At 33.1% G+C, this 24,513-nt stretch overlaps 2 protein-coding genes across 3 annotated transcripts in view; one reads left to right on the top strand and one right to left on the bottom strand.

Annotated features, from left to right (window-relative positions):
* Positions 1–24,513, top strand: part of LOC118202383 (mitogen-activated protein kinase kinase kinase 11-like) — a 64,137-nt gene that overhangs the window by 36,033 nt on the left and 3,591 nt on the right. Inside the window, exons 5-7 of the mRNA XM_035374555.2 lie at positions 4,064–4,310; positions 13,775–13,903; positions 17,909–18,100. Of these exons, the coding sequence (XP_035230446.1) occupies positions 4,064–4,310; positions 13,775–13,903; positions 17,909–18,100 (568 nt within the window). The remainder of the gene's footprint in view (positions 1–4,063; positions 4,311–13,774; positions 13,904–17,908; positions 18,101–24,513) is intronic.
* Positions 21,660–24,513, bottom strand: part of Mocs1 (Molybdenum cofactor synthesis 1) — a 100,182-nt gene continuing 97,328 nt past the window's right edge. The window contains exon 10 of one of the 2 annotated variants that reach the window (XM_085814868.1): positions 21,660–21,980. In XM_085814868.1, the coding sequence (XP_085670994.1) occupies positions 21,811–21,980 (170 nt within the window). In that variant the 3' untranslated portion in view covers positions 21,660–21,810. The remainder of the gene's footprint in view (positions 21,981–24,513) is intronic. The other variant, XM_085814870.1, reaches the window with a different exon arrangement.

Genomic DNA, 24,513 nt, shown 5'->3' with positions numbered 1-24,513 from the left:
ATTTGAAGAGGTTAACATTAAAACTTCTGTAGTCTGTAAAAAAAGTTAAAAATTTAGTTGCATATAGAATATTCACAATCTATTCCTCCCTACTGCAATATTATGTAGCTGTAAATAAGCTACTTGTGTAAGAGAGTTTTTAAAATCTTAATTATTGTAGAAATTTTGCATAAGTACTCCTAAAATAGGATTAGCTGGCATTATGTTTGAAAAGTATACATGCAAGCATCATTTGCTGTTTAATAAGCAAGGTAATAACTCTCCAGTATGTTCCTAAACTAAAATTTTTAATAATTTTGCAACAGTGCAGTGTATAAGAATATGAAATAGAAAAAGTGCTTATTACTTATACCATACATTAATCTAAGAACTACTGTAAATGGACTCCCCTTCCTATACTGTAATGAAAAGAATAAATTCTAGGGTGGATTGGCGGTCTGAAGTTGTGTAAACGTGTTAGTTTCGAAACAAGAATAGCAAAATTATAGGAAAGCTACATGGTTATGATAAGGTGCAGTGATTCTTAGGTATGATTGTTCATTATCCTCTTTGCTCCCATACCCTTGAATTTCCAGTGCTGAACATCACTGTGTGCCTAAGCATGCTTTGCAGTTGAACCTAACATGTAAAAATAATTCCTATAAAATCTGCTTTTTTGCCCCAACATTTGAAGTTTTGCATATTTTATTTAAATATTGTTTCTTATAATATAAACAAAAAATCTTAATATTTAACAATTATAAAAATTTTAAAATAAATTAATGTTTAATATTAGTAATAATGACTATATTTACATATTTAACCTTTAAAAGACTGGGGAGTTTGGAAAGGTTTCACTTAAAAGGACGGGTAATCCAACTTTAGTCGCCTTTGTTAACTGTAAGATAAGAGACTAGGGAATAATGCAAAGGAATATTTTCCCATTGTTGTCCCTTTTCCCTAAACTAGGGAAACATATCATGGTGAGATTTCGTAGCTAATTGTCAAATAGTGGAATATAATATGCATATATCTGTTTGCATACACATATACTATTAGCATACATACATGTTACACATTCACATTTCTGCTGCATGTGATGTACACCTTATTTGCATATGTACTATATACTGTATGCACATGCATATCGTTATGGTTAGGTTACTTATGTAGAATTCTAGAGAGCAAGTTAATCATGTGAAACACAACTGGAAGTTTTTCTTTTGAGCTAACATTGCACTGTTGACAGAAAATGAAAGGGAGTTTATGAAACCCCATAGTTGTGAGGCATGAAGGTCATCAGACAAGTGGCAGGGGAAGGTTATTGCATAATGACTTTCTCCTCACCCTAAATCATTGGAGGGAAAGAATTTCTCTGGCCGAAATTTCGGGTACAGCCGTCATTTTGAGACTCTGCAATTTTGGCCTATATTTCAGTCACCCATCTTCTAAGTATTAAATTATTTCCATACAATAATAAAATAAAAAAAAGTTAAGAATTGAATTGTCAGTGTTTATTATATCCTATTTCCGTACTTGCATACAAAATTGTAAGCCGCTTGCACTGCATGAACTTTTCAAAATTTTGAATACATGCTGTAAGCATCACATTTTTACATTCATAAAATAAAATAATAATTTTTAAAAATCTGAAGGTTTCAAATTTTAAATAACATTCAAAAGGGTATTTTTTTTTTTTTTTTTTTTTTTTTTAATGTTTTGTGTGTTACCTTTATTTACTAAATATCATGTTTTTTGCACTTAAACCATAAAATTCAGTTCAACAGCAATGTTACAAAATAATTTTAGAATGAGCATATCTTTAGAATTTCTGATACACAGTTCCGCGCACTGGAGATAAAAAGGTTTTCCCTCCTCTTGTGGAGTGTTGCCATTGCTCGCTTTTAAATCGTTGAATTTGTTAATAAAAAATTCATTAAAGTTTTACAAAATATGAAATCGATAATAAAACAAATTTGGTCTTTCAGATGCCCATATTCGCAGTAGGTTTACTTCATTCAAAATTCTATGGCTCTAGGTATTATTATTTTATCATAATGCAAGAAACATACATACACTTATGCAGGTTTTTCATTTTTTAATTTCTTCAAATATAATGCAGATCAATAATATTTGGTGGCAAGGATTTGAAAAGTGATACAGCCTTTTAAAGTTTTCAATGCAAAATTGCAAAAGAAAAACAATAGTCCTTCAGAGCCATTTTGGACTAATAATATTCATAACAACAAGGCTAACCCTCAAAAGATTTTATTAAAGTTTTGCAGCATCCCTGACATAAATGCTTATTTAAAGTTTGAAATAAGCATAAATTATGTCAGGATGCTGCAAAACTTTCCACTTCAGTATATCAGATATGGTACAGTGGGCCACCAGTGACATTTTGCTCTTGTGTATTTGATACATTCAGTACAGAGAGTAATTGATTTTAAATATGATACACGTAGAGTGAAAAGCTGTTACTGTTTATATTTGCAATGTAACCTCAAACTAACATTGCAAAAGAAGCCCCAACTCTTTCTGCAGAATCCTGCCATTATTTTGAAAGACAGTGTGCTTGAAAGCTTGGTAATGCAATCTATGCTTGACATATTTGGGAAGATTTAGGAAGTGCTCTACTATGAACTATATTCCTTGACCTTGTCCCTGTGATTAAACTTTGATTTCTGAGATGGAAGAAGCACATTATAGCACAAATGTCTGAATTTTTCCAAAAATTTGTCATTCAATAGACTGCTCTATTTGAACTTTTTTTTTTTTTTTTTTTTTTTTTTTTTAAGTGCACTTGAGTATATTTTGACTTCCAAATCTCTGGCAGTAGATTGTACACCACACTGGTAACTATGTCAAATGACATTAAAAATGAAGTATCTCTTTTATGTCAGTTATAAATAAATAGTTGCAGATATCAAAGTTCTAATCTCTACAGATGAACAGGTAACCGCAGATTTGCATGGTATTTAATTTGTATGATTTTGGTTTAACACAGTAGAAGAAGAGTGGAAGAACTTCCATTTATACAGCTTTGAGTGCCACTTTAATATGATCAGTTCAGACAAATGTAAATATTGTATATATATAATTTATTTACTAATGGAATATTGGGTATATTATCTCCTTATACAAAGTTAGTAGAATTGTATCTTAATGAAGTAACCCAAAAGCGTTGAAATTGAATCCCGAAAATAATTTTTTTTATTATTATAAAAAGAAACTTTAATTTTAATCATGAAAAATAGGAATAGAAGCTTTTAAAATGAAAATTAATCAATAAACTAAGTAATTATCGTCATTGATCAGAAACTGGTTGACTTTTCAATGGGAACAAACCAACCCCCCGTTCAATTAACAATAATTAATAAATGCGAAGGTGTTTCGTCTTTTACTCAAGTAAGAAGTATGATGCCAAACTGGTAATGAGTTTAAGCCAAACTTGTAAGTTGAGTTTAATCCAATTGGTGAGATTAAATTAAGATGAATTAAAATGAAGGACTATATAGAATTCATTATGAATGTAGCAGTTCCATTAAGCTAGTCCAAAAAAGTTTATTGTAAGCAATTTCTATTTTTGGAAAGAAAGAAGAAAGTACCCAAATAATGAAGAATTAAGGAACTATTGCAAGTTAGGATTTTGATTTACTTTTTTTTTTATCTTATATGTTCAAAACTTTTTTTACAAAAAGCAAACAATATGGTTTCATATGTATATGTTAAGTTTATTACATTTGAATTTCTTTTCAATATGAATTGTAACTTAAATGACACATTTTTAGCTTACATGGCATTTTTGGAGAATCAACCTTTCATGTGTAAATCAAAAGTTCCCTGTAGTTTATTAACAATTAAACAGTCACTTTCACCTGGTTAATTCTTTAGTGTAAACTGAATATTAATTTTGTAACTTGTTTAATGTGCTAGTAGTTACAATAAACATTGATGCTATAAACTGAATTTTCATTTTCAAAAAATGGAATTTTTGTTGCTTTCTATGTAGTTTGAATTTAAGATGCCAGAAGCACTTTAGATTTCTCAATCTGCATAATATTAAGATTTGCCTTGTATACAGGAACTTCGCTGTCGAGAGGAAGAGTTAACAAAAGCTCTAGTTCAACAAAAAATACATGAAGAGCTTCTGAAGAAAAGAGAGCTAGAGTTGCATGAGCGAGAAATAGATTTATTAGAAAGAGAGCTTAATATCATGATTCTTCAGCAACAACAAGACCGTCCTACACCAAAGAAAAGAAAAGGCAAATTTAAAAAGAGTAGATTAAAATTACTGAAGTATGGGGGTCAGCAGATCAGCATGCCTTCAGGTAAAATTGTACATTCCATTTTTTTAATAAATGCACTTTAATTAAAGATATTTAACGAATTAGAAATCTCTAAACAAAGGCCTGATACTTTTATTGTTAGATATTTATTTTGCTCATTGTCAGATATTTTATTTAGTCGTTTTCCTTAAATTTCTTGAATGCGGAATATGTCTGCAAAGTTTTGAAAAAATTTTATCAACCAGTTGCAGTGGAGCTTTAAAAAAATGATAGCTTGTGGCAATTGTTATTAATACATCTTAACATGCATTAAAATGTCATCCAGAAACTTTATGAACATGTTAAGATACACGTATAGCATTAGTAGGAATGTGAGTGGTAAGCTAAATGGTGGATAAATTTTTTCCTTCATATCTCAACTTTGGATTTAATTTTGAAACTTACGTGCATTACAAGTTGAAAAAATATTTTATGAAAATGTGCTGTTTTATGATAAATATCAGATTTATTTTATAGAATCCTTGTCTTAACTCTCTAATTTTCATTAAATCACTTGGGGAAGAATGTGTTGGTATTACTTAAATAAGTTTTTTCATGTAATCTGTCACTTTAATCCTATAAACAGGAAATTTCTCATTTAACCTCCATTTCAACTTAATATTTCTTTGTTAAATGTATTTTTCTCTTTTTTAAAATGAGTAAACCAGAAAATACTTGAAATTTAAATTTTGGATGCAGTGAAATTTAAATAATTTTCCCTATACATTTATATTTAAATGTATGCAATTTGACACACCAGTGAAATCAAACAAATCAAAATTTTATTCCACAGCAGAATATTTTACTTCAAACATCTATGACTTTAGCTTGCAACTAATTGCTTTTGCGAGTTTTAAGTGATGTTATTGTTTAATGGATTTCTCTCTCTAAAAATATCATTTATAAACTGATAGGATGATCTTTAAAAAAAAAAAAAACATGATATAAATATCATTTATAAACTGATAGGATGGCTCAAACTCCCACCAGAATGCAAAGTGCTAAAAGAAATAATTGAAAGAAAAGTCATTATTTTTCCAGCTTCCATTACTAGAATTTTAGAGTTCCTGTTGAAGCAAGATAGCATTAGTCAACAAAATATTTTGATACATGGGGTGATATCAAAATATTTATGCTGCAAGAACATGCATAAAGTGTGCATGTTCTCGCAGCATTTTTTCTTGTGTCAACAAGATCTAACACCATCAGGAAGGCTCATCAAAATATGCATCATTAAGTATACCTGTGAAGAGTGAAACATTGAAGATCAGAATAAGAAAGAATTCAATTAGGGAAGGCATTAAATAGTTAGAGAGATACTATATTAGAAATCAACTTAAGCTAAGAAAATTGGATATAGTAGAAAGTGTATGCATTTGCTCTAGAGTATAGTTCTGCCTGCTCAAGAAATGATATTGTAAAAATTACAATACATGTATGAAATGTTAATATTGTTGAACAAAAGTTAATGAATGAAAAAGATGTCTGAAATTATAGATTACATAGTATCCAGCTCTTTATTTTGAAATATATTAATATCACATCAATCACTTGATGACCTGATGACCATTAGGAAGGCATCCTCTTTTTTCGTGAAACTGCTAACACCACCAGCCACACCTTCACCCCACTCCCGCTGAGAAAAATAAATAAGCATTCATTCGCTGACTGAGAGGAGATGAAAGCATTTGCTATGCTAAATGATTTAAAAGCAATAGACATACTTCAATCCATATGAGTATGGCAGGGATATCGCACAAAGCACGTGTCCTTTTCGATGATAAATATGCCATATAGGTGCATGACAGTGAAAAACGGACGAAGCAAAGGGTGGTGATCATGTGTCACAAGAAGAGACGAAATGACCAAGGAGAGGCAGAAGTCGCACAAAAGTTAGTGTAAGTTTGTGACCGGTACATGTGAAATGAACACAGCAAACAAGACAAAATAACATAATATACTATATGCAAAATACATATGAAGCAAATTATAAACTTACATACAAATAAATGAAGTTATATACATATGTACAAAAGCACTTAAAGAAATTAAATTAGGCTGGGAAATTTGCATTTCTGGTAAGATGTACAGCATAAGGTCTTAATTTACAGTCCTCCTCTAAAGGGATATAATCGAAAATTTTAAAGTGCGATAAATGCGGGCAGTTAATCACCCTGTCAAAGTCACCCTACTGTTGATACGATGAAGATATTCTTCAACACGCTTGGTTTTCAGGTCTCTGTGTAGTGCATCATTTGAGACGAAATAGTGGGCATTTGTCATCGGTCATAAGGCTTTATTCTGTAATACTTATAGCTTGTGCAAATCCTTCTGTGTGGCTGCCACCCAGGCAGGTGAAGCGTGTGAAAATATAGGTTGAATGACCGCAGTATACAAATGTCTCTTCTTAGAAAGTTTTAATCTAGAATTTTTACCGATGAGCAGTAAGATACTCGTCAAAGCAGACATAGCTTTACTACGTGCTTTCACAACGTGGTCCTTCCATGTAAGCTTATTATTGAGAATGACTCCTAAATATGTAGCCTTACGCACAATTGGTACATCCACGTCGAATAATTTTAGAGTGACATTAAGTGGGGTCCTGGAAGTTTTTCTGTGTATTATAATCAGCTGGAATTTTTGCACATTTATGGCTATCTTCCACTTAGTGCACCAATGCTCAACTGGAGGAATGACATTTTGAAGTTTAGAGATAGCATGTTCAGCTCTGAGCGAGGTGACGGCTCACACAGTATCATCTGGCGTAGCATCCTAGAAAAGATTTATGGTCCATGTTATATTTTGGAAAGTCTGCGATGTAAAAAAGATACAGGACTGGTCCTAAGATTGACCCTTGGGCCATGCCAGCATTAAGCCACTTACAGATTTGTCACTTCCCATACTTACAAAGAATTTTCTATCCTTAATGAAAGAATAGATCAACAAAATCAGATCTCTCACGAGGTCGATGGAAATAAGCTTCAAAATGAGCCCCTGATGCCAGACGTGGTCGAACACTTTTGTCACGTCTAGCATCTGCAGGGCAGCACCAGTAAACTTCACCAGTTGAATTATCTGTTTGGTGGTAGACAAACCTCTCCTGAACCCAAACTGCTTGGGAGGGAGCCTAGTCATGTAGGGTTCCAGTTTATTGAGAATCACTCTTTAAAAAATTTTCCTGAGTCCTTGGAGTAAACTGATAGAATGATACCCATCACGACGAGTGATATCCTTACCAGGCTTGGTCAGTAAGATTATTTTTGCAGTCTTCCACTTGGTTAGTAATTTATTATTCATAAGACAGGCATTTAAAATACCTGTGTATTTAGAAATAATATTAATAGGTAAATTTTTGATGGCAAGATTTGTAATAGTGTCATAGCCGGGTGCTTTTCTATAGTGTGCTATAGTTACCACTATAGATAGGTATATTACATTGTGGCTTGCGTCGAAGATTTCTAGCAAAAGTCCAGAACATATTATCGGGTTTATTAAAACTCAGCATCTTCTTGTTCCATGTATTGTCGCGGTGAGTCTGTATAATCTTTTTAATTTTTCGATTCAGTTTATTTAGTTCCTTCCTAATGCGAGTGACCCAGGAAATGTGATATCTTTTCTGAAGTCTATTTCTATCTTTGATCAATTCACGGATAGAGTGTGGTAATAAATCCAAGTGTTGATCAGCAGGGATATTCTTAGTGGCTAAGTTATATGCACTAAGTATAGTGCATATATCAACGAGTCAATAGCATTATCGATATCCCTAATATTTTTTAGACTATTAAAGCATAGACCATTAACCTACAGGAGATCACTGTAAATGTTCCAATCTGTGCATTATTTATATTTCTCATTGATACATTGATTTGTACCAAGCTTGCCTATGACTGGAAGATAATTCATCTCAACTTTAACATCAAGATACATTGGAATAGATGTAGTGGTGAGGAGAATGTCTCCTCTTCTGGGATTCTCCGGAACATAACTAAATTCAAATGGGACATTGAAGTAAATACGTAGCGTATTCGGAAACTAAGTACCGTTTCATTCTAGCGCTGTGGTAGGCATCCCGCGCATGCGCACTAGTCTTTCTTGTTCACTGACTTTCAATTGTCGCCATTTTGGTTGCTCTATGTTGTGTTTTCAGTTTGCTGTGCACATTCAAAATGTTTAAGACAATTAGTTCTCCCGCTGACTGGGAGATTCGTGCCGTGATTAAATTTTTGAACGCGAGGAATGTTAAACCGGACGAAATTTATCGTCAAGTGACAGAAGTTTACGGTGAATACACGATAAGTGATGGAATGGTGAGAAAGTGGGTAAGAATGTTTAATGCAGGTCGAACAAATGTCCACGCCGAGGCTCGGACTTCTGTTGTCACCGATGATTTGGTAAGGAAAGTTGATGAAGCAATTCATGAGAACAGATGCTTCACAATGACAACTCTTTCAGAGGCTTTTCCACAAATTTCACGTACTGTTTTGTTCAAAATTGTGTCTGACCGCTTGAATTATTGCAAACTGTGTTCCCGATGGGTTCCAAAAATGCTCACTGATGTTCACAAAACAAAGCGACTTGGTAGTGCCCTGACATTTCTCACATGGTACAGTGATGAGGGAGAAAACTTTTTAATCCAAATTGTGAGAGGTGATGAAACTTGGGTGTGTCATTTCACACCAGAATCGAAACAACAATCCATGGAGTGGAGACACACTCATTCTCCAAAAAAACAAAAGTTCAAAGTGACAATGTCAGCACAAAAAATCATGTGCACTGTCTTCTGGGATAGGAAAAGCATTTTGCTGACTGAATTTCTTCCCAGAGGTGAAACCATTAATGCGGCACGATATTGTGAAACTTTAACAAAACTAAGGTGTGCCATTTAAAACAAACGATGAGAAATGCTCAGTAAAGGAATTGTGTTGCTCCATGACAATGCTCGGCCCCATACTGCTGGAGTCACTCAATCGTTAATTCGACAGTTTCATTGGGAGCAGTTCGATCACCCGCCGTACAGCACGGACTTGGCGCCGTCCGACTATCACTTGTTCCTGCACATGAAGCGCGAGCTTGGTGGCAAGCACTTTGGATCTGACGATGACACGAAAAATGCTGTGGAGTCGTGGTTATCGAAACTGGCGGGAAGTTTCTTTGACGATGGTATACAAAAACTGGTCACCCGCTATGACAAGTGTTTGATCATTGGCGGAAACTATGTTGAAAAATAGTTTAAGACGTATTTTCGTGTAAAAATAAAATTGGATTCGAAAAAATTGTTTTACTTTCCCCCCCCCAAAAAAAACGGTACTTAGTTTCCGAATACGCCTCGTAGAATGGTTATTGATGAATTTCAGAAGGTTCTCACCATTACTATTCATCCTACGACAACCCCACTTGGTATTCTTTGCGTTTAAGTTGCCTGCTAGTGTTACATTTTTATCATTTGGAAGCAGTTCAGCTAAAAAGCTGTCATCCATTGAATTTTGAGGTGGGTTGTAAAACATGGTAAAATACACCACACCATACAATGTCAATAAAACAGAAACAGTGAGCACTTCGAGTCCATCTGTAGGCATATGTAGGCAGTTTGGTGCATGTAATATAATTTGAAAAACAGCATGGAAAGCTATTAACAGATCATTTTAGCCTTGCACATGTTCTAAGGTTAGATTTTTGTGAGGTATAGCAAACTGAAAATGCCTGAAAAACAGACAGAATTTTATTAGAGGAATATATGTGACATACAACCAGTCAGAGGGTGATAGCCTCATTACAATTTTTTTTCAAAACTGGAATTCCTGTGAGAGCTTCTGACATTTAATAGAAAAGATCAAGTAATGTTGAAAATCCAGCAAATGAGATAGAAAAGGTGAAGAAACAAATTCATTAATCAGCTGAAGAGAAGAAAATCACTACTTTATTCTCTTTGCATGATAATCTTAAGAAAATTCTATTGCTTCCAAGTCGTACTTTAAGCTTGTATAATTGAGATGTTGCTTTTCTGTTCAAGTTCATCAAACATTGTGAAAGGATCTTGTAGTTTTGAAGCAGGGAAGATTAATCTTCCCTGCTTCAAAACATGTATTTTCATGTAAAAAGAGTTATCTTTTCTTGAGATTGTGCCTTTCATCACAGTCTTCCCACGTGAGTCAAAAGGCAATCTCTCTAAAAGACCCTTCATCCTTTCACCCTTGCAGAAGCAGATATGAAGGAATTTTGAGCATACATCAAAATTCAGAAAGTGGTCTTTTTATACACCAAGTAAAAATGAATTTTTAGTTTTTAGGAAAAGAGCAGATATGTGACAGGTGCTTTTGTATGTACTTGACATATCATGATAGATTATGACTATGTTCAAAGGCTTATAAATACTAACATTGGAATTGGATAAGGGTCTTTGTTTTTCTGTAAGACTGGATATTTACACTTAAATGCATGAGCATCTTCGTTTTGTATATAACTAGTTTGCAACCTCCAATGAAAATACCAGAAGTTTTTCTTCAATGGAATTTAGAGCCTTAACAATATTTCATTTTGGCGATTGTGATGTTAAATTGCATAATGGTATGGAAGCTACATTTTATTTCAATAAAGGCTGTGGTCTTCTCAAAACAGCTTTGATCAGTGTCCATCTTCCTCAGAAAAAATGCTGAAAGAATATAACTAGACAATAAACTTAAATGATAACTAAGTTGACGTTCCTGAATATAAAAATGAAAGTCAAAATTTTATAACACATATCATTTTTATGTCACAAGATTGAAATATTCTGCTGGCCATTAAAATTGCAACATCTGGAAGGAATAATGTGACAAACGTCAAAATCACATGAAAGAAAGAAGTTGGGATATGCAAATGATTAGTATTTCTGCGCATTTAGACGATGCAGGAGGGAGAAACGACATTTGAAGAATTGCATAAAAGAAAAGTTGTTTATTGGATTTATGTTATGCCTCGAACAAGAAGTGCTTACCAGCAAGTTTCGAAATTCGATAAAGACAGGATGGTTGCCTATTGAAAGTGTAAATTATCATTCCGTGATATCACTGGTCGCACGACATCCAATCACTATCATGCAAATATGGATTCAATGGATTCATACTGAACAGCATGCAGGATCTCAATGTTCTCCCATGACTAACACCAGAGAGAACAAGACATATTGTGAGGTGCAAAACCATATGACCACATCACGGACCATTAATCAGGAAATGGGCATCTTTCAAGCACGCCCAGTATCAGCTCCTAAGGTGCGTCGACGTCTGCATCAGCAGGATGACTTCGGCTTCCTTTGACAATGCAGCATAGAGAGAGATGGCGATTTTGATGCACTAAATAACAAAGCTGGGTACAGGAGTGGTACGATGTTGCCTTTTCAAACGAGTCCCAGTTCTGTGTACAATATTCTGATGGCCGTATACGTGTCTGGAGTGTCCGAGGAGACAGCACTTCGCCTGCTTGCATTTGATATTGGCATAGATGCCCTACACCTGGTGTGATGGTTTAGGCAGCTAGTGAGATACACGACACATCTCTAGTTCGGATTGACAGTGATGAATACATATGGGTACATTTCTGACATCTTACATCCAGTAGTTGTGCCCTAAAACTTCGAGGCCTCCAAATGCCATGTTCCAACAAGATAATGCAAGACCATATGTTGCATGTCATGTTTTGATCTTCCTGGATACACAGGATATTCAATTGCTGCCCAGGCCTGCACACTTTCCAGATCTGTCACCCATTGAAAACATCTGGTCATGGGTTTCTAAGAGACTCCCCTGCCATATTTCTCCAGCTAATATGGTTTATAAAGTGTGGCACAGACTTGAAGCAGCATGGAACGTGTTGCCCATTTCTATCATCCAAGCCCAGTTTGACTCCATGCCTAACCAGGTAAGGGCTGTTTTAGCTGCCAGGGGTGGAAGCAGTTTCTACTAATTTCATATCCTTGTAAACCCCCAAGCTGCTTACAAATTTAATCATTTTGTCTTCATGCCATACTATTTATGTACAGTAAATATCTTTTTTGTATTTGCTTTCTTTCAATGTGTTGCAATTTTAATGGCCAGCAGTGTACTTTTCTTTTGAAATATCATCATGCTACTTGTTTCTGCCATATTTCATTAAAAATTTTTTTTAGTGTGATGGACTGCACAATCTTGCAATTACCTAATGACAAAGAGGCTACCATAAGATTCTTTCAGGACAAAGGAATACTTCATAGCAATTGACTTCAAAATGAATTCAAAGGAATAGTTCTCAAAATCATTCAATGAATTAAACTTTGGACTCAAACAAAGCTCCTATATGGCATTGTTACGTACGTTCTTGCTGTGAAAAAAGAGGTCTTAGAACGAAAACATGGTCTGAAGGCTCGTGTTATTCTTTCCTCAGTGTCGTTCGTTTTATCTATCTTTGTGATGTTAGGAATAGATGCCGATTGATTTTTCTGAACTTTAATTAGAATTCAAACATAATACAACAGTAAAATTGGAAAAACTACTTGAGGGAGGTATGTGATTTGATGTCTCATAAAAAATAAAATCAGTGGAGACGACAAAATTATAACAATAGACGAAAGTTTTTTCAGGAAAAGAAAAAAAAAAAAGAAAAAAAACTTTAGATGTGTTCTTTGGGAAAATGGCATGCAGTGCACAACCTGTCTAGCAATTGTGGGGCAGTGCTAAATGAAGTAATAAATGTCAGCGGGGCACTCTTCGCCAAGAATTTATGTGTTGTCAGTTATACTCAAAAATTAAAAATTTTTCTGTGGTATTGAATGATATTTATAATTTTATGTTACCTGTTTAGATTGAATTTAGTTTTGTTATTTTTTATTTATGTGTAGAATTTTCTTTATGCCACTTGTTTAGATTAAATTTCGCTTTGTTTTGTTACTCTTTGTGTGTAAAATATTCTACATTAAAAAATTAAAACAAAAAATTTACTCTCTTTAAGAATTATGAAATTAAAAAAATTTACTTTTTACAGAACTAATTTTTTCTAGTCTTTTGAACTCTGTTATTATTTCATAATTTTATACTTGGCCGCAATTAGTTGCAAAGAAAAAGGAAAAAAGTGGCACATTTTTAAATGACGCCGCTCTAACGGAATTGTACCGAGGTTTCTTAAAACATATTGACAAACAAACTTCTTTTGTTTGTTAACTGCACACTTAGATTGTATATTTTTAAGGAGAGGTTAACCTGAAAGCATTATAATGTGCTTTCAGAGTAAAGTGGATGAAAGTTATTTTTCTGTACAAAAAATTTCAAATTTTTTTATATGAACTTTGCAGTTGCATTGCATTATAATTAAAACAAATTGATGCATTCTGTATGGTGGGTTTCATCAACTTAAAGATTCACCTGTAGACATGAAATATTTGTTATTGTTACTTAAATCTGTTTGTATATGTGTATGTTATTTCATTTATAGTATATGAAATATATACTTTTTGGTAGATTTTCGACACAATATAACAGTGCAACAAAGCCCTACTGTCCGAGGAAATATTAAAGGCTTACATAATCCTTCTAGTCCTGACAGCCCACCTTCTTCACCTAATCTACCTCGTCTTCGAGCTTATGCTTGTGAGTCTCTTTTTTTATTTTAATCTTTATTAAAAATTTTGTGCAATCATTATATATGTTTTTAAAATTATGTGAACTTTGTTAAACATAAGTGATGTTAAATTTTCTTATTTGTTTTAACCGGAAAAAAATGTAAATTTGGTTATGTTTATAGATATTAAATTTAGTTAATTTTTATAGGTATTTTGAACTTATTTAAATATAGTTTACCCCAGTCCAGATGAATTTGCACAACTGAGAATATGCAAGGCGTCCATTAATGTTTACCCCGTATACAAAACACGACAACTCATGATTGTGTTCAGATAATTAAACATGCATTGAACCTCAAATGCATAAACTCTCAAGGTTTATAATTATATAGAAAAAATTAATAAACTTCCTGATGTGCATCACCTGATAGCATGCAAAATATTCAACTATTTCACCACACATATTTTTCAACATTTCTGGCATCGTGTGAATGACGTCTGATATAATGCCGTAAATTCGCAACATAAAGAACTAGCGTGTGATACACAATATTTTAACATACCTCCAATGAGAGAAATCAAGGGGTTATGTTAGGAGAACTGGGGGAAATAGACCCCTCTGGCCAATCCACCTTGTAAAGATAAGGAATGTTCATGCACATGCAAGCTTAGACTTTTCATGTGATTCTGGGGGGGTGGCAAAATTCCAGGATGCTTCTTCCAGCCAAGCCTTCTCTTTAGGGAACTCAGAAACAAATCAACACATCTAGTGTAATGTTACAAGATCAGATGCCCACATTCCATTCTGTTGCAGGCATAAAAAGAGGCTCAACACCAAGCAATAGAGAATTTTCAGTTCTTGAGAATTCATTCATGCTGGCAACGAAAACAGATTTATTCCTGAAGCATGTGATATATTCGAAGCTAAGAAAAAGAAAGGAGGTTATCACGGGGAAATGAATACAGAATATTATGAAAATTTGTTTGAAAAAAAAAATACTACCTAACCTGCAACCAAATAGTGTAATTATGTTGGATAGTATGTCTTATCACAGCTTTTTGTGTGAAAACATTCCTTCTTCAAATACAAGGAAAGGAGACGACATTCAGCTTTGTTGACAGAAAAAATATTCCTTGGGAAGCTGATATGTTGAAAGCAAAACTTTTAGTTCTCGTTTCTAAGCAATTTCTAAATTTGCATTGCATTGTATCGATGCTGTATCCAGACATATTGAACATAAGGAACTAGCGTGTGGTACACAATATTTTAACATACCTCCAATGAGATATATCAAGGGGTTATGTTAGGAGAACTGGGGGGAAATAGACCCCTCTGGCCTATCCACCTTGTAAAGATAAGGAATTTTTCACTATACCATTATACGAACTGAACTCGTATGGAGTATCCGATAACAGAATTTTTAAAAAGGACACAAAATTTTAAAGAAGAGTAAATTGTTTGAGAAAGGGATTGATTTGGTGACTCCTGTGTATTAATGCATGAAGCATGTAATAGAGGAAAATGGGGGAAATTGCATTGTCTGGTAGGGGAACACCGTTGAGTGCATGAAGTTTAATACTGATGAGTCGGATAGCTCAGATTCTTCAAATGATAATTTTAGTGAGATTGAATACCTCCGTTAAAAAAACAGCCCTTTTCAGGGCCGCAAAATAAAAATGCAAGGGCCGTTTTCGAGGGCACAAATTAAAAGAAAAGGTACAACTATAAACAGTTATAAATAACATTATAAATACAAGCTAGCATCCCTTGAAAAATATAATATAAAAGTGTATGTCTATACGCACTGATATACAAATTACACAACCTGGGTTTTCCAAGTTACACACGAACATAATTAAATTCTACCTAACTGGCAGACACTTTGTTGTTCACGTTTTAAATACACTTTCTGCACACAGGGCAATCCTTGTAGGCATTCCCAAGGGGTCTCTGCATGGACCCACATCATTCAATATTTACGTGAATGACATCTCCACTACACAAAACTCGCAATGTATGCTGACGACACTGCAATCCTCTCACAAAGTGCATTTGTTAGCCCAGCAATACAATGATTATAAGACTACATAAACATACTTGAGACTTGGCTGACAAGATGGAAGATCAAAATTAATGTGCAAGTAAATTAAAATGCAAGCAATCCTAGTTACCAAGAAAAATAAATTCAATAAAAACCTGCAACTTTAGTTGCAGATGTTGTCCCATGGGCCAAGCAAGTCCTTTATCTTGGGGTGATCCTCAGTAAAACTCTTTCATAGAACCCACACATAACATCTATCCTTAGAAAGTTTCGAATTAGTAAAATCACACTTCACCCCTTAATTTCTCAAAACAGTGTACTTTCAATAGACAAGAAAATTGCTTATTTATAAAACCATATTGCATCTCTTACTATGTTATGCCTGCCCGGTATGGGCATATTCATGCAAATCTTATAGGAAAAAATTGCAACAGGCACAAAATTGTGTCCTAAGACAGATAACCAACTCACCTGGGTGCGGTTCATAATCAAAAGTTACATGAAGAATTATGTACAGAACAACTGAAATATTTTTACTGCTGGCTGGCCCAGAAATTTTATGCTAATCTTGTAAACATCAACAACCTGGTTATAAGGGTGTATGATTACGATATTGTGTGACTAATTAAGATTCTGTTTTGTTAATTTTAAAAGTGCATCAAGAGACTCACATTATATGCCTTATTACTTGTGTACATATTATTGTCTTTAAATAGTAGGTTAAAGCCAGCTCCCCCTCCTCAGCTTTTTTAAATGGCATTTCAGGTCTCTGATTTTTCGCACACTTTAGTCTGTTAGATACATCATTTAATTTCTTTCTTAGTGTTGAGATAATTCTTGCCTTAATATGTTTAGCAAAATACTTTAAAAAAAAAAAAAATCTGAATGTTTTCGGATTTTAAATTACGTCGAAAGGGGCATTTTTTTAACATTTTTGGTTGTTACCTTTATTTATTAAATATCATGTTCTTCGCACTTAAACCATAAAATTAAGTTCAACAGCAATATCATAAAATAATTTTTAAATGAGTGTATCTTTAGAATTTCCGATACACGAACTTTTTATCTCCGCACACACAAGATAAAAAGTTTCCCCATAGAGTGTTGCCATTGCTCGTTTTTAAATCGTTGAGTTTGTTAATCAAAAATTCGTTAAAATTTTATACAATATGAAATAGAAAATAAAACAAATTCCAGATGCCCACATTTGGGTGGAAATGTACATTATTCAAAATTGGATGGCTCTAGGTACTGTTATTTTATCACAATTTGAAAAACATACATACATTTATGCAGATTCTTCATTATTTAATTTCTTGAAATATAATACAGGGCGATAATATTTTGTAGCAACAGTTTGAAAAGTGAATCGGACATTTATAGTGAATCAAGGCAAAATGCCAAAACAAAAATAATAGTCCTTCAGCGCAAATTGCCCCTTTAGACTAAAAAAAAAAAATGCTCTGTAAATATGCACATAGTTTGTTAATCTTATGGTAGTTATTTCTTGATATCATTTGAAATGACTTACTTATTCGACAATAGGTAGGGTGTCTGACCCAGGCCTCCTGGTGCTGCACCACTAGTTCTCCAGTGCAAATTTTAGTTTGGGTGCCACTGTAGAGACATTAGGTATTTTTTTTTTTTTTTTTTTTTTTTTTCTCCAAAAGCAGGAGATGTGAAAAATGAGGAATGTCCTCGCCGGGACTCAAACCACTGACCTCTCGATTATGTGCTGAGTGTGCTGGTCATTACACCACAAAGGCATCCTAAGAAGGTGGGAGAAATACTTTATACCCTTATAAAAACTTCATTGCTGCAAAAGTAGTTATCTTTAAAAGTAATTCCAGTTTCTACCATATTATTTTAATTACATAAACTGCCACAATATAAATGTCACAAATTGATGATAACGTAGCTAAGTGAAGAACTTGTATTTATAACCTAAGTTGAATATATTATTTTAATTGTACTTTTGTGAATATTTTCAGTACAAACAGATGGTTTGAAAGGCAAAACATGGGGACCAAGTACAGTGCATCAAAAAGAACGTTGCCATTCTAGACAAATGCTATTAATTGATGGCAATAAAAGATGGTCAAAAAGTGCACCAAATCTTGAAAAACCACCAATTCCTCTTTCTGTGCATGGAATTCATAATGCTGTAGCATTAACAGACAGTGGTGAGTACATTAAGCTGTTAATTTTTTAAGTGCTAACTTTAACCTGACCTGTTTTGCTGGTCATTGTATTCACTTTGCATTCTACTGTCAAGTGGAGATGTCCGTGTGTGAGTGCAAACTTTAGTCCAAAAAAAAGATGAGATATGTAATAAAAAGTTGTAATCTTTTACAATAGTTATAAAGCAAAATGTAACCTTTCTTTGAATTATTTTAATAAAACACATTAATTTTTGTTAAAATGTTATATTCATTTCCTAAAATCTTCGATTGACAAAAAATCAATGTCACTTGTAGGAGATTCATAGTCTCACAATCAGTACACAAGAAATGGTCTTAATGTAGCATAAGTCTGAATGCTAAGGAGAAACCAGAATGCTGTTAAATCTGTTAATAAGTGTGATAAAACTGAAAATATATATATATGTGTGAGATTTAAAATATATAAATCAAAATTATAATTTAAACTAACGGTAAAGCTTTAATTCTCCCTCTCTGTTCTAAAATTGTAATAACTTCTTGGGATTGCATCATTTCTAGATCATTCCATTTTACATGGCCTGTGCAGCGCTGATGACGTAATATTTGGAAACTGAAACTTTTTAACTCAAACCAAAACTTTTCTCTTTGTGTGCTTCCATCTTGCACAACTACTCACTTCAGCTTTTGCCTCAACAATATCAAAAATGTAAATGTTCTTGAATAGGCACAACTATAGTGCCACGTGAACTGTGGCCACAAACGTCTACTGGAAAATAAAAATGGAATTAAAACTGCCTCGACTGCTAAGTTCCTTAGATATTACAAACTCAACAAATTGGCCTACTATGCAATCGGAATTTTTCCTCTTCAATATGGATCTATGTACACATCAACACTGCTCCATTTTCACTTGTGCTTTTATGACATATATATATTAGAAGATTAAAAAAAGTGTTGAAAATTAGAGCTTCCCCTCCCCCCAAAAAAATCATGTAGAAGTATTTATTATAATGCAAGTGAAGGAGTTTTTTTTCACTTACGGAAGATGATACAGTTAAATTGTTATTCATGATTTCCCAGCTGATTTCTTTATTGATCACTACACATAGGAAATCCCACATATCTAGAAATAGAGAGGATCCTTCAGTTTTAAAAATACAGGGAAATCCCTTGTACTAGAACTTGTTGTATTGTTGTAAAAGGGTGCTGACAGTAGCCAGGATAGCAACTACTTGTCGATGTGTGTCTTTTATAAATTGATTGAAAGTTTTTTATTTAAATTTTTGCTTATTATTAAACAGTATTGATTTATTATAACATCACATTGCACATACTCTTCCATAAGAACATCTACAGGACCATAATGTAAATTGTAAGGAAATCAAATCAGGATAACAGGCATTTATTTTTCAGTGATTATAGTCGTAGATATCATGTGTCAACTGCACTGATATCTGTGCTGATGGAATGAAGGCAGGTGGGTAGCATTAATGGGGCCATACAACTTCTTAAAAATATTGCATAAACTGTTTAACCCTCTGAGCACCATGACCGCCTTTATTCGGTCATCAGAAGTTTTTTCCTTGGCATATATTAACTTATAATTTAAGATATTTTGCTTTCTTACTTTCTTTAATAATGTAAATATCTTAATTAATGCAAGTTTATGAAAATAGAGACTAAAATAAATAATTATACAAACTCAATTAATAAATGCTGTTTAAATACTAGTCTTCATGACACATTTAAAATCCTGTACCACTCAGAGGATTAAATAACCACTGTATGATGCATAGGCAGGCACTTGCAAAAAAATATATCTCCTGAGATATCAAAATGCTTTTAATTGAGGCCAAGTCATTAACTTCATAAAATCTTGCTACTAGATAATTATTTGTTCAAAATACTGTGCTAGGACATATGGACATACATCTCTTCTTTTAAATATTGAAGTCGAGGAAAGATACTTTTTACTTTTAAGTACATACTTTTAAGCTAAGCGATAAGGTGCATGCTTTCTCTTGGAACACAGTTCAAATTGAGAGCTTGATTATTTGATAGAAATTGGCTGCTTGAAATTGCTTATTGAAGCAAAACTTTTGCAAAGATCAATGAAAATCTCATTAAAATTTAAAGGATTAACTTCAGGACAAACAAGTGTATGTATTTACTACTCATGGTAAATTCTTGCTTTCAGAAAGAAGAATTCGGGACAATTTGTATGTGCTCCAATGACTTCCCAATAGTAAGAGATATTTATTAAAATTATTCAGCACTTGAAAGCTTTGAGAAACTTGCAATCAGTATTTTCTAGATGAACAGCAGATTAAATATCAAAATGAATTGTGGATTAAAATCTATTTATTACCAATGCACAACTTTCGACCATGTCAGCAGAAGAATATGGAACTTTTATTTAAATTGCATCTGATTCATCCCTGCAAGGAAAATATAAATTAATGCTGTTTGTGAAATTCTGGTGCAGTTTAAAAGACAGATATCTTCAGTTGCCACAAAAGACCATGTTGGCACTTTTACAATTTGCAATTCATGTATGTGTGAAACAGAGTTCTCAGCTTGTGTATTTGACAATAATAAATACTGCAATAAACATGATGCCGAACAACGAATATAACTTTCATTCAAAAAAACCTAACATCAATTATATCTGTGATAATAAAAGGCAGTACTACTCATCTCATTAGAATTTAAATGACCTATTTAAATAGGTTATTTTAAGAGCTTTTTGCATTAATTTTGAACTTAGATTAATTTTGAACTTTGGTTTTGAAGAAAATAAATATTATTTAAAATAATTGTCATTTTTGTGGCAAATAAACTGTTTATAAAATGTTGCATTAAAACCATACTAATGAAGCAAACAAAAGGTTTTATAATAAATGAGGACAATAAAAAGGGTTCCACTTATCAAAAAGATTAAGAAATGCTGGTATACAGCATGAAAACCAATTCTAGTATCAGTGTGCCATCACTTCCCAAAGGGAAACAGAAAGCTATTAATGTAAATGATTCTTGAGAAAAATATGCAGATTCTATATTTTCTAATATTAAGTCTGAATATTGAAAAGAAATCTGTAATAGCAGCTGCCTGAAAATACAAGACAGTACAGTATGGCAAAATGGTTAAAAAGTGACACAAATTCACCATTAAATATACACTAAATTCTTGGTGGTCTGTAACATAATCTCATAATCCATTACTGGTAATTAAGGTTATTTGAATGTGGCAAAGCATACAACCTGCTCGAGCAGAGGGATACTTTTTTCAAGGACGTTTTAAGAGAAATTGGCTCATATTTACATTACACATTGGACTGTTATTTAAAGAAGAGGGCAAAAGAAGTAGTCATATTTATGGCAAACCCATCTTTAAAGCCAGTGCATATTTCTGTTACCATTTCAAACATCACAATAAACAATATCATGAAAGACCATGATTCTTCGCCAGGTGGGATGTTTCTATGAAAATACTACTGTGAGATCACAGCATTGAAGTTCATATGAAAATTTATGGACTGTATTGCTGCCAGTGCAGTTGACAACCATAGGAGAAGCCATGTTTGTTCCTTTTTTTTTAATTGATGTAATTACAAGACAATATAGTGGACAATAGGAATAACTTCTACATTATTATGAATTGTTTGGTAGAAAAGGTGTTTATGTCAATAATTGTAATTGAGGAAAGATTTTGCATATGGAGAAAAACAGTACTAGAGGAAAAAAGCATTTATGTCCAATTTGCTTTTATCAGGCTTATTCATGTTTATTCTTATCTCTTGTAATGACATCCGGTTGTTTTCATCCATCAGTTCTTCATTAGTACTTGTGAACATGGAAATTGAAAATTCCAGAACAGGCTCTGATTCAGTGGCCGAGTTTTCTGCCAAGAAAAGAAAGAAAACAATGAGAATCCATAATGTCGTGAAAGTTTTAAGAGCAACCACATGTGAGTCAGAACTTGACTGTAAGTGCAAACTGTTTCATTATTTTTCTTTCATTTGTGATATGAAAAACAATGAGTTCTCTTTTTAGTGAACTTGAAAATAACACCTAAAATCATTATCTTGCCGGTCTTATAATGCTTTTGCCTGTAATGCACTGATGTTTTTGTTTAGGAAATGAGACAGGCAATATAATGATGCATACGTTTATATAAACACCTTTGCTTCATTCCATGTCATTGAAAAAAAAAAAAAAAAAAAGGTACCAAAAATAACAGAAGCTTTGGCAATTGATAGGAAGATTGCAGAGGAAAACATACAAACCAAAAACATGCAGTTCTTAAGGAAACAATTTCTAAAATAATAGAGTTTATCAGCTTCTTTAAGAGAAGAAAATTTCATTATTCTGTAAAAAAGAGTAAGAAAATTACATAAGATCACAAAATTACATAACATGTACAAAACAAACAATCCAGTGTCATATGATAAACTCAGAGATATTTTTAAGTTCGATATCAGAATCAGTTACCAAAGTAAGGACACTTGTAGTCTTTGTGATACATTAAAAGCAGAAATTTATATGCTTACTGAAAAAGACTAGAAATCTTGCTGAAGAACAAGAAAAAGCAAAACTGATTTAAAACCTAAAAAATAAAATGGTGTAAAAAGAACTTTATTTGAAACAGCTACTTACTACAGTAAAGAAGATTTATATTCTGAAGATTAACAGAAGAAACCGGGAAAAAGAATTAGTCACTTTTGGGGGGGGAACTTGAAAATTCACTTCTCTCCTCTTTTGTATGTATGTATATATATTTTAAATAAAGGTCGAAAGCTTGTTACAGATCTTTTGCATGATTTTATAACAACATTTTCTTTATGATTGAAGTTGCACAGACTAAAAATTCATTTTTCTCAAAATTTCTATCAATGGACATTAATAGTTTTTTCCCTGGGTATTCTGTTGATATCAACATAGCATTTCAATATCATCAAAACTGATTTGAACTCATATCAAACAGGATGTGGTCACTAATTTGGGAAAGACAACTGAAGACACATTTTTATGCCTATCAGGATAAATTGCATCAAAAAATGCTCATCATTTGTTGTGAATTTGATGTGTTTTTAAAACATTGCATTGCAACAAGTCCCCAAATATAGGACTTGACTGCAATATGAGTGTTAAGCTACCTTCAGATCTTCTGTTGTTCTAGTTTTGGATGCATAAGATATTCAGGGTTGATTGCAGAGCTAATGCCACCAAGGCCACACCAGGCAGAAGAATTTAGTAGCCACAGAATTTGCAATGGGTGGCAAAGAGCTTAATGCCAACCCTGAGGGTAATGGAACCAGAAATAACAACAAATTTCCTTTTATTACAAGACTCATGGTCTGACAAAACTAATAAATCCCTTTTTTAAAAAAAGTATATTTTCAGTTAATGATTATACTACCTAAGAGCACAAAATACTGCTTAGTTTCTTACTTTAAAATAGGCACTTCATGATCTTTCTGACCCTCTCTCATTTGCAGTCATAACATGTGTCATCATCGCCATAGAACAATTGCACCAACTGATTTGAGACTGTAGTCCAAGTCGGCCTTCATTTAAGTGCTTTTCACGAAGAAAAACAAAATGTACTGAATTGGAACAGGAAATAAATAATAATTGGACTTGACCATCTGCCATAGCTGTAGTTACCATGGTTACGGTGAGAGCTGAGCAGGGAAAAAAATTACCCTGTGCCTTTCTGAAGCAAAATGACTGCAAAATGCCACACATCATACTTGTCTTTTTATTTGCATGTTTGTCCATTTCTAAAGTTTAATGGCAATTGCTATTGGAAGATCTAATATCTTCTCTGGTAAGACCTTTTTTTTTTTTTTTTTTTTTTTTTTGTGTGTGTGTGTGTGTGTCTGTGTTAGTTAGATGAAAATATGTAAATGAATTGACCAGAAGCTTAAGTTAATATGGCACAGAAAGAACAATTGATTAGTAAATTGAAATGTGTGAATTCTTATCTCATAAAATAAGGATTCAGTTAATTACAGTATAACTCCAGTTATCTGGACTACAGTTATAACTACAATACTTCAATTATGTGTTGTAAGTATATATTCTTATTCTGTTTTAGCTGTTGATGTTAATTACAGTGAAGAATTTAACAGGTTAAATTGTCATTCAGAATGCTTTGTAATTTTAGCAAATTAGAGGATTTGACCATTTAATAGCTGAAGTTGCCATATGTTTTGAGGGGGGTAAGAAATGGCTTTGAAATGCCTGTTCTTAAGTAACAGATTAGGAGCCGGAGATTTTACAAGCTTTTATATCTCTGCCCAGATCTAACAAAATAATGATCTGGTTGAAATTTTAGGTTTCCTCCCTAGCATTCTTGAAAGGAAAACTACTTCAGTATAATATTTCAACATTTTTCACACACACACTAGGACATAGACATCTGACATGTT

The sequence above is a fragment of the Stegodyphus dumicola genome, chromosome 4 (genome assembly GCF_044657685.1).
Source record: "Stegodyphus dumicola isolate Sdum_Otavi_A_Nest chromosome 4, ASM4465768v1".
In the NCBI taxonomy this organism is placed as follows: domain Eukaryota; kingdom Metazoa; phylum Arthropoda; class Arachnida; order Araneae; family Eresidae; genus Stegodyphus; species Stegodyphus dumicola.
This window is presented reverse-complemented; position numbering and strand designations above follow the sequence as displayed.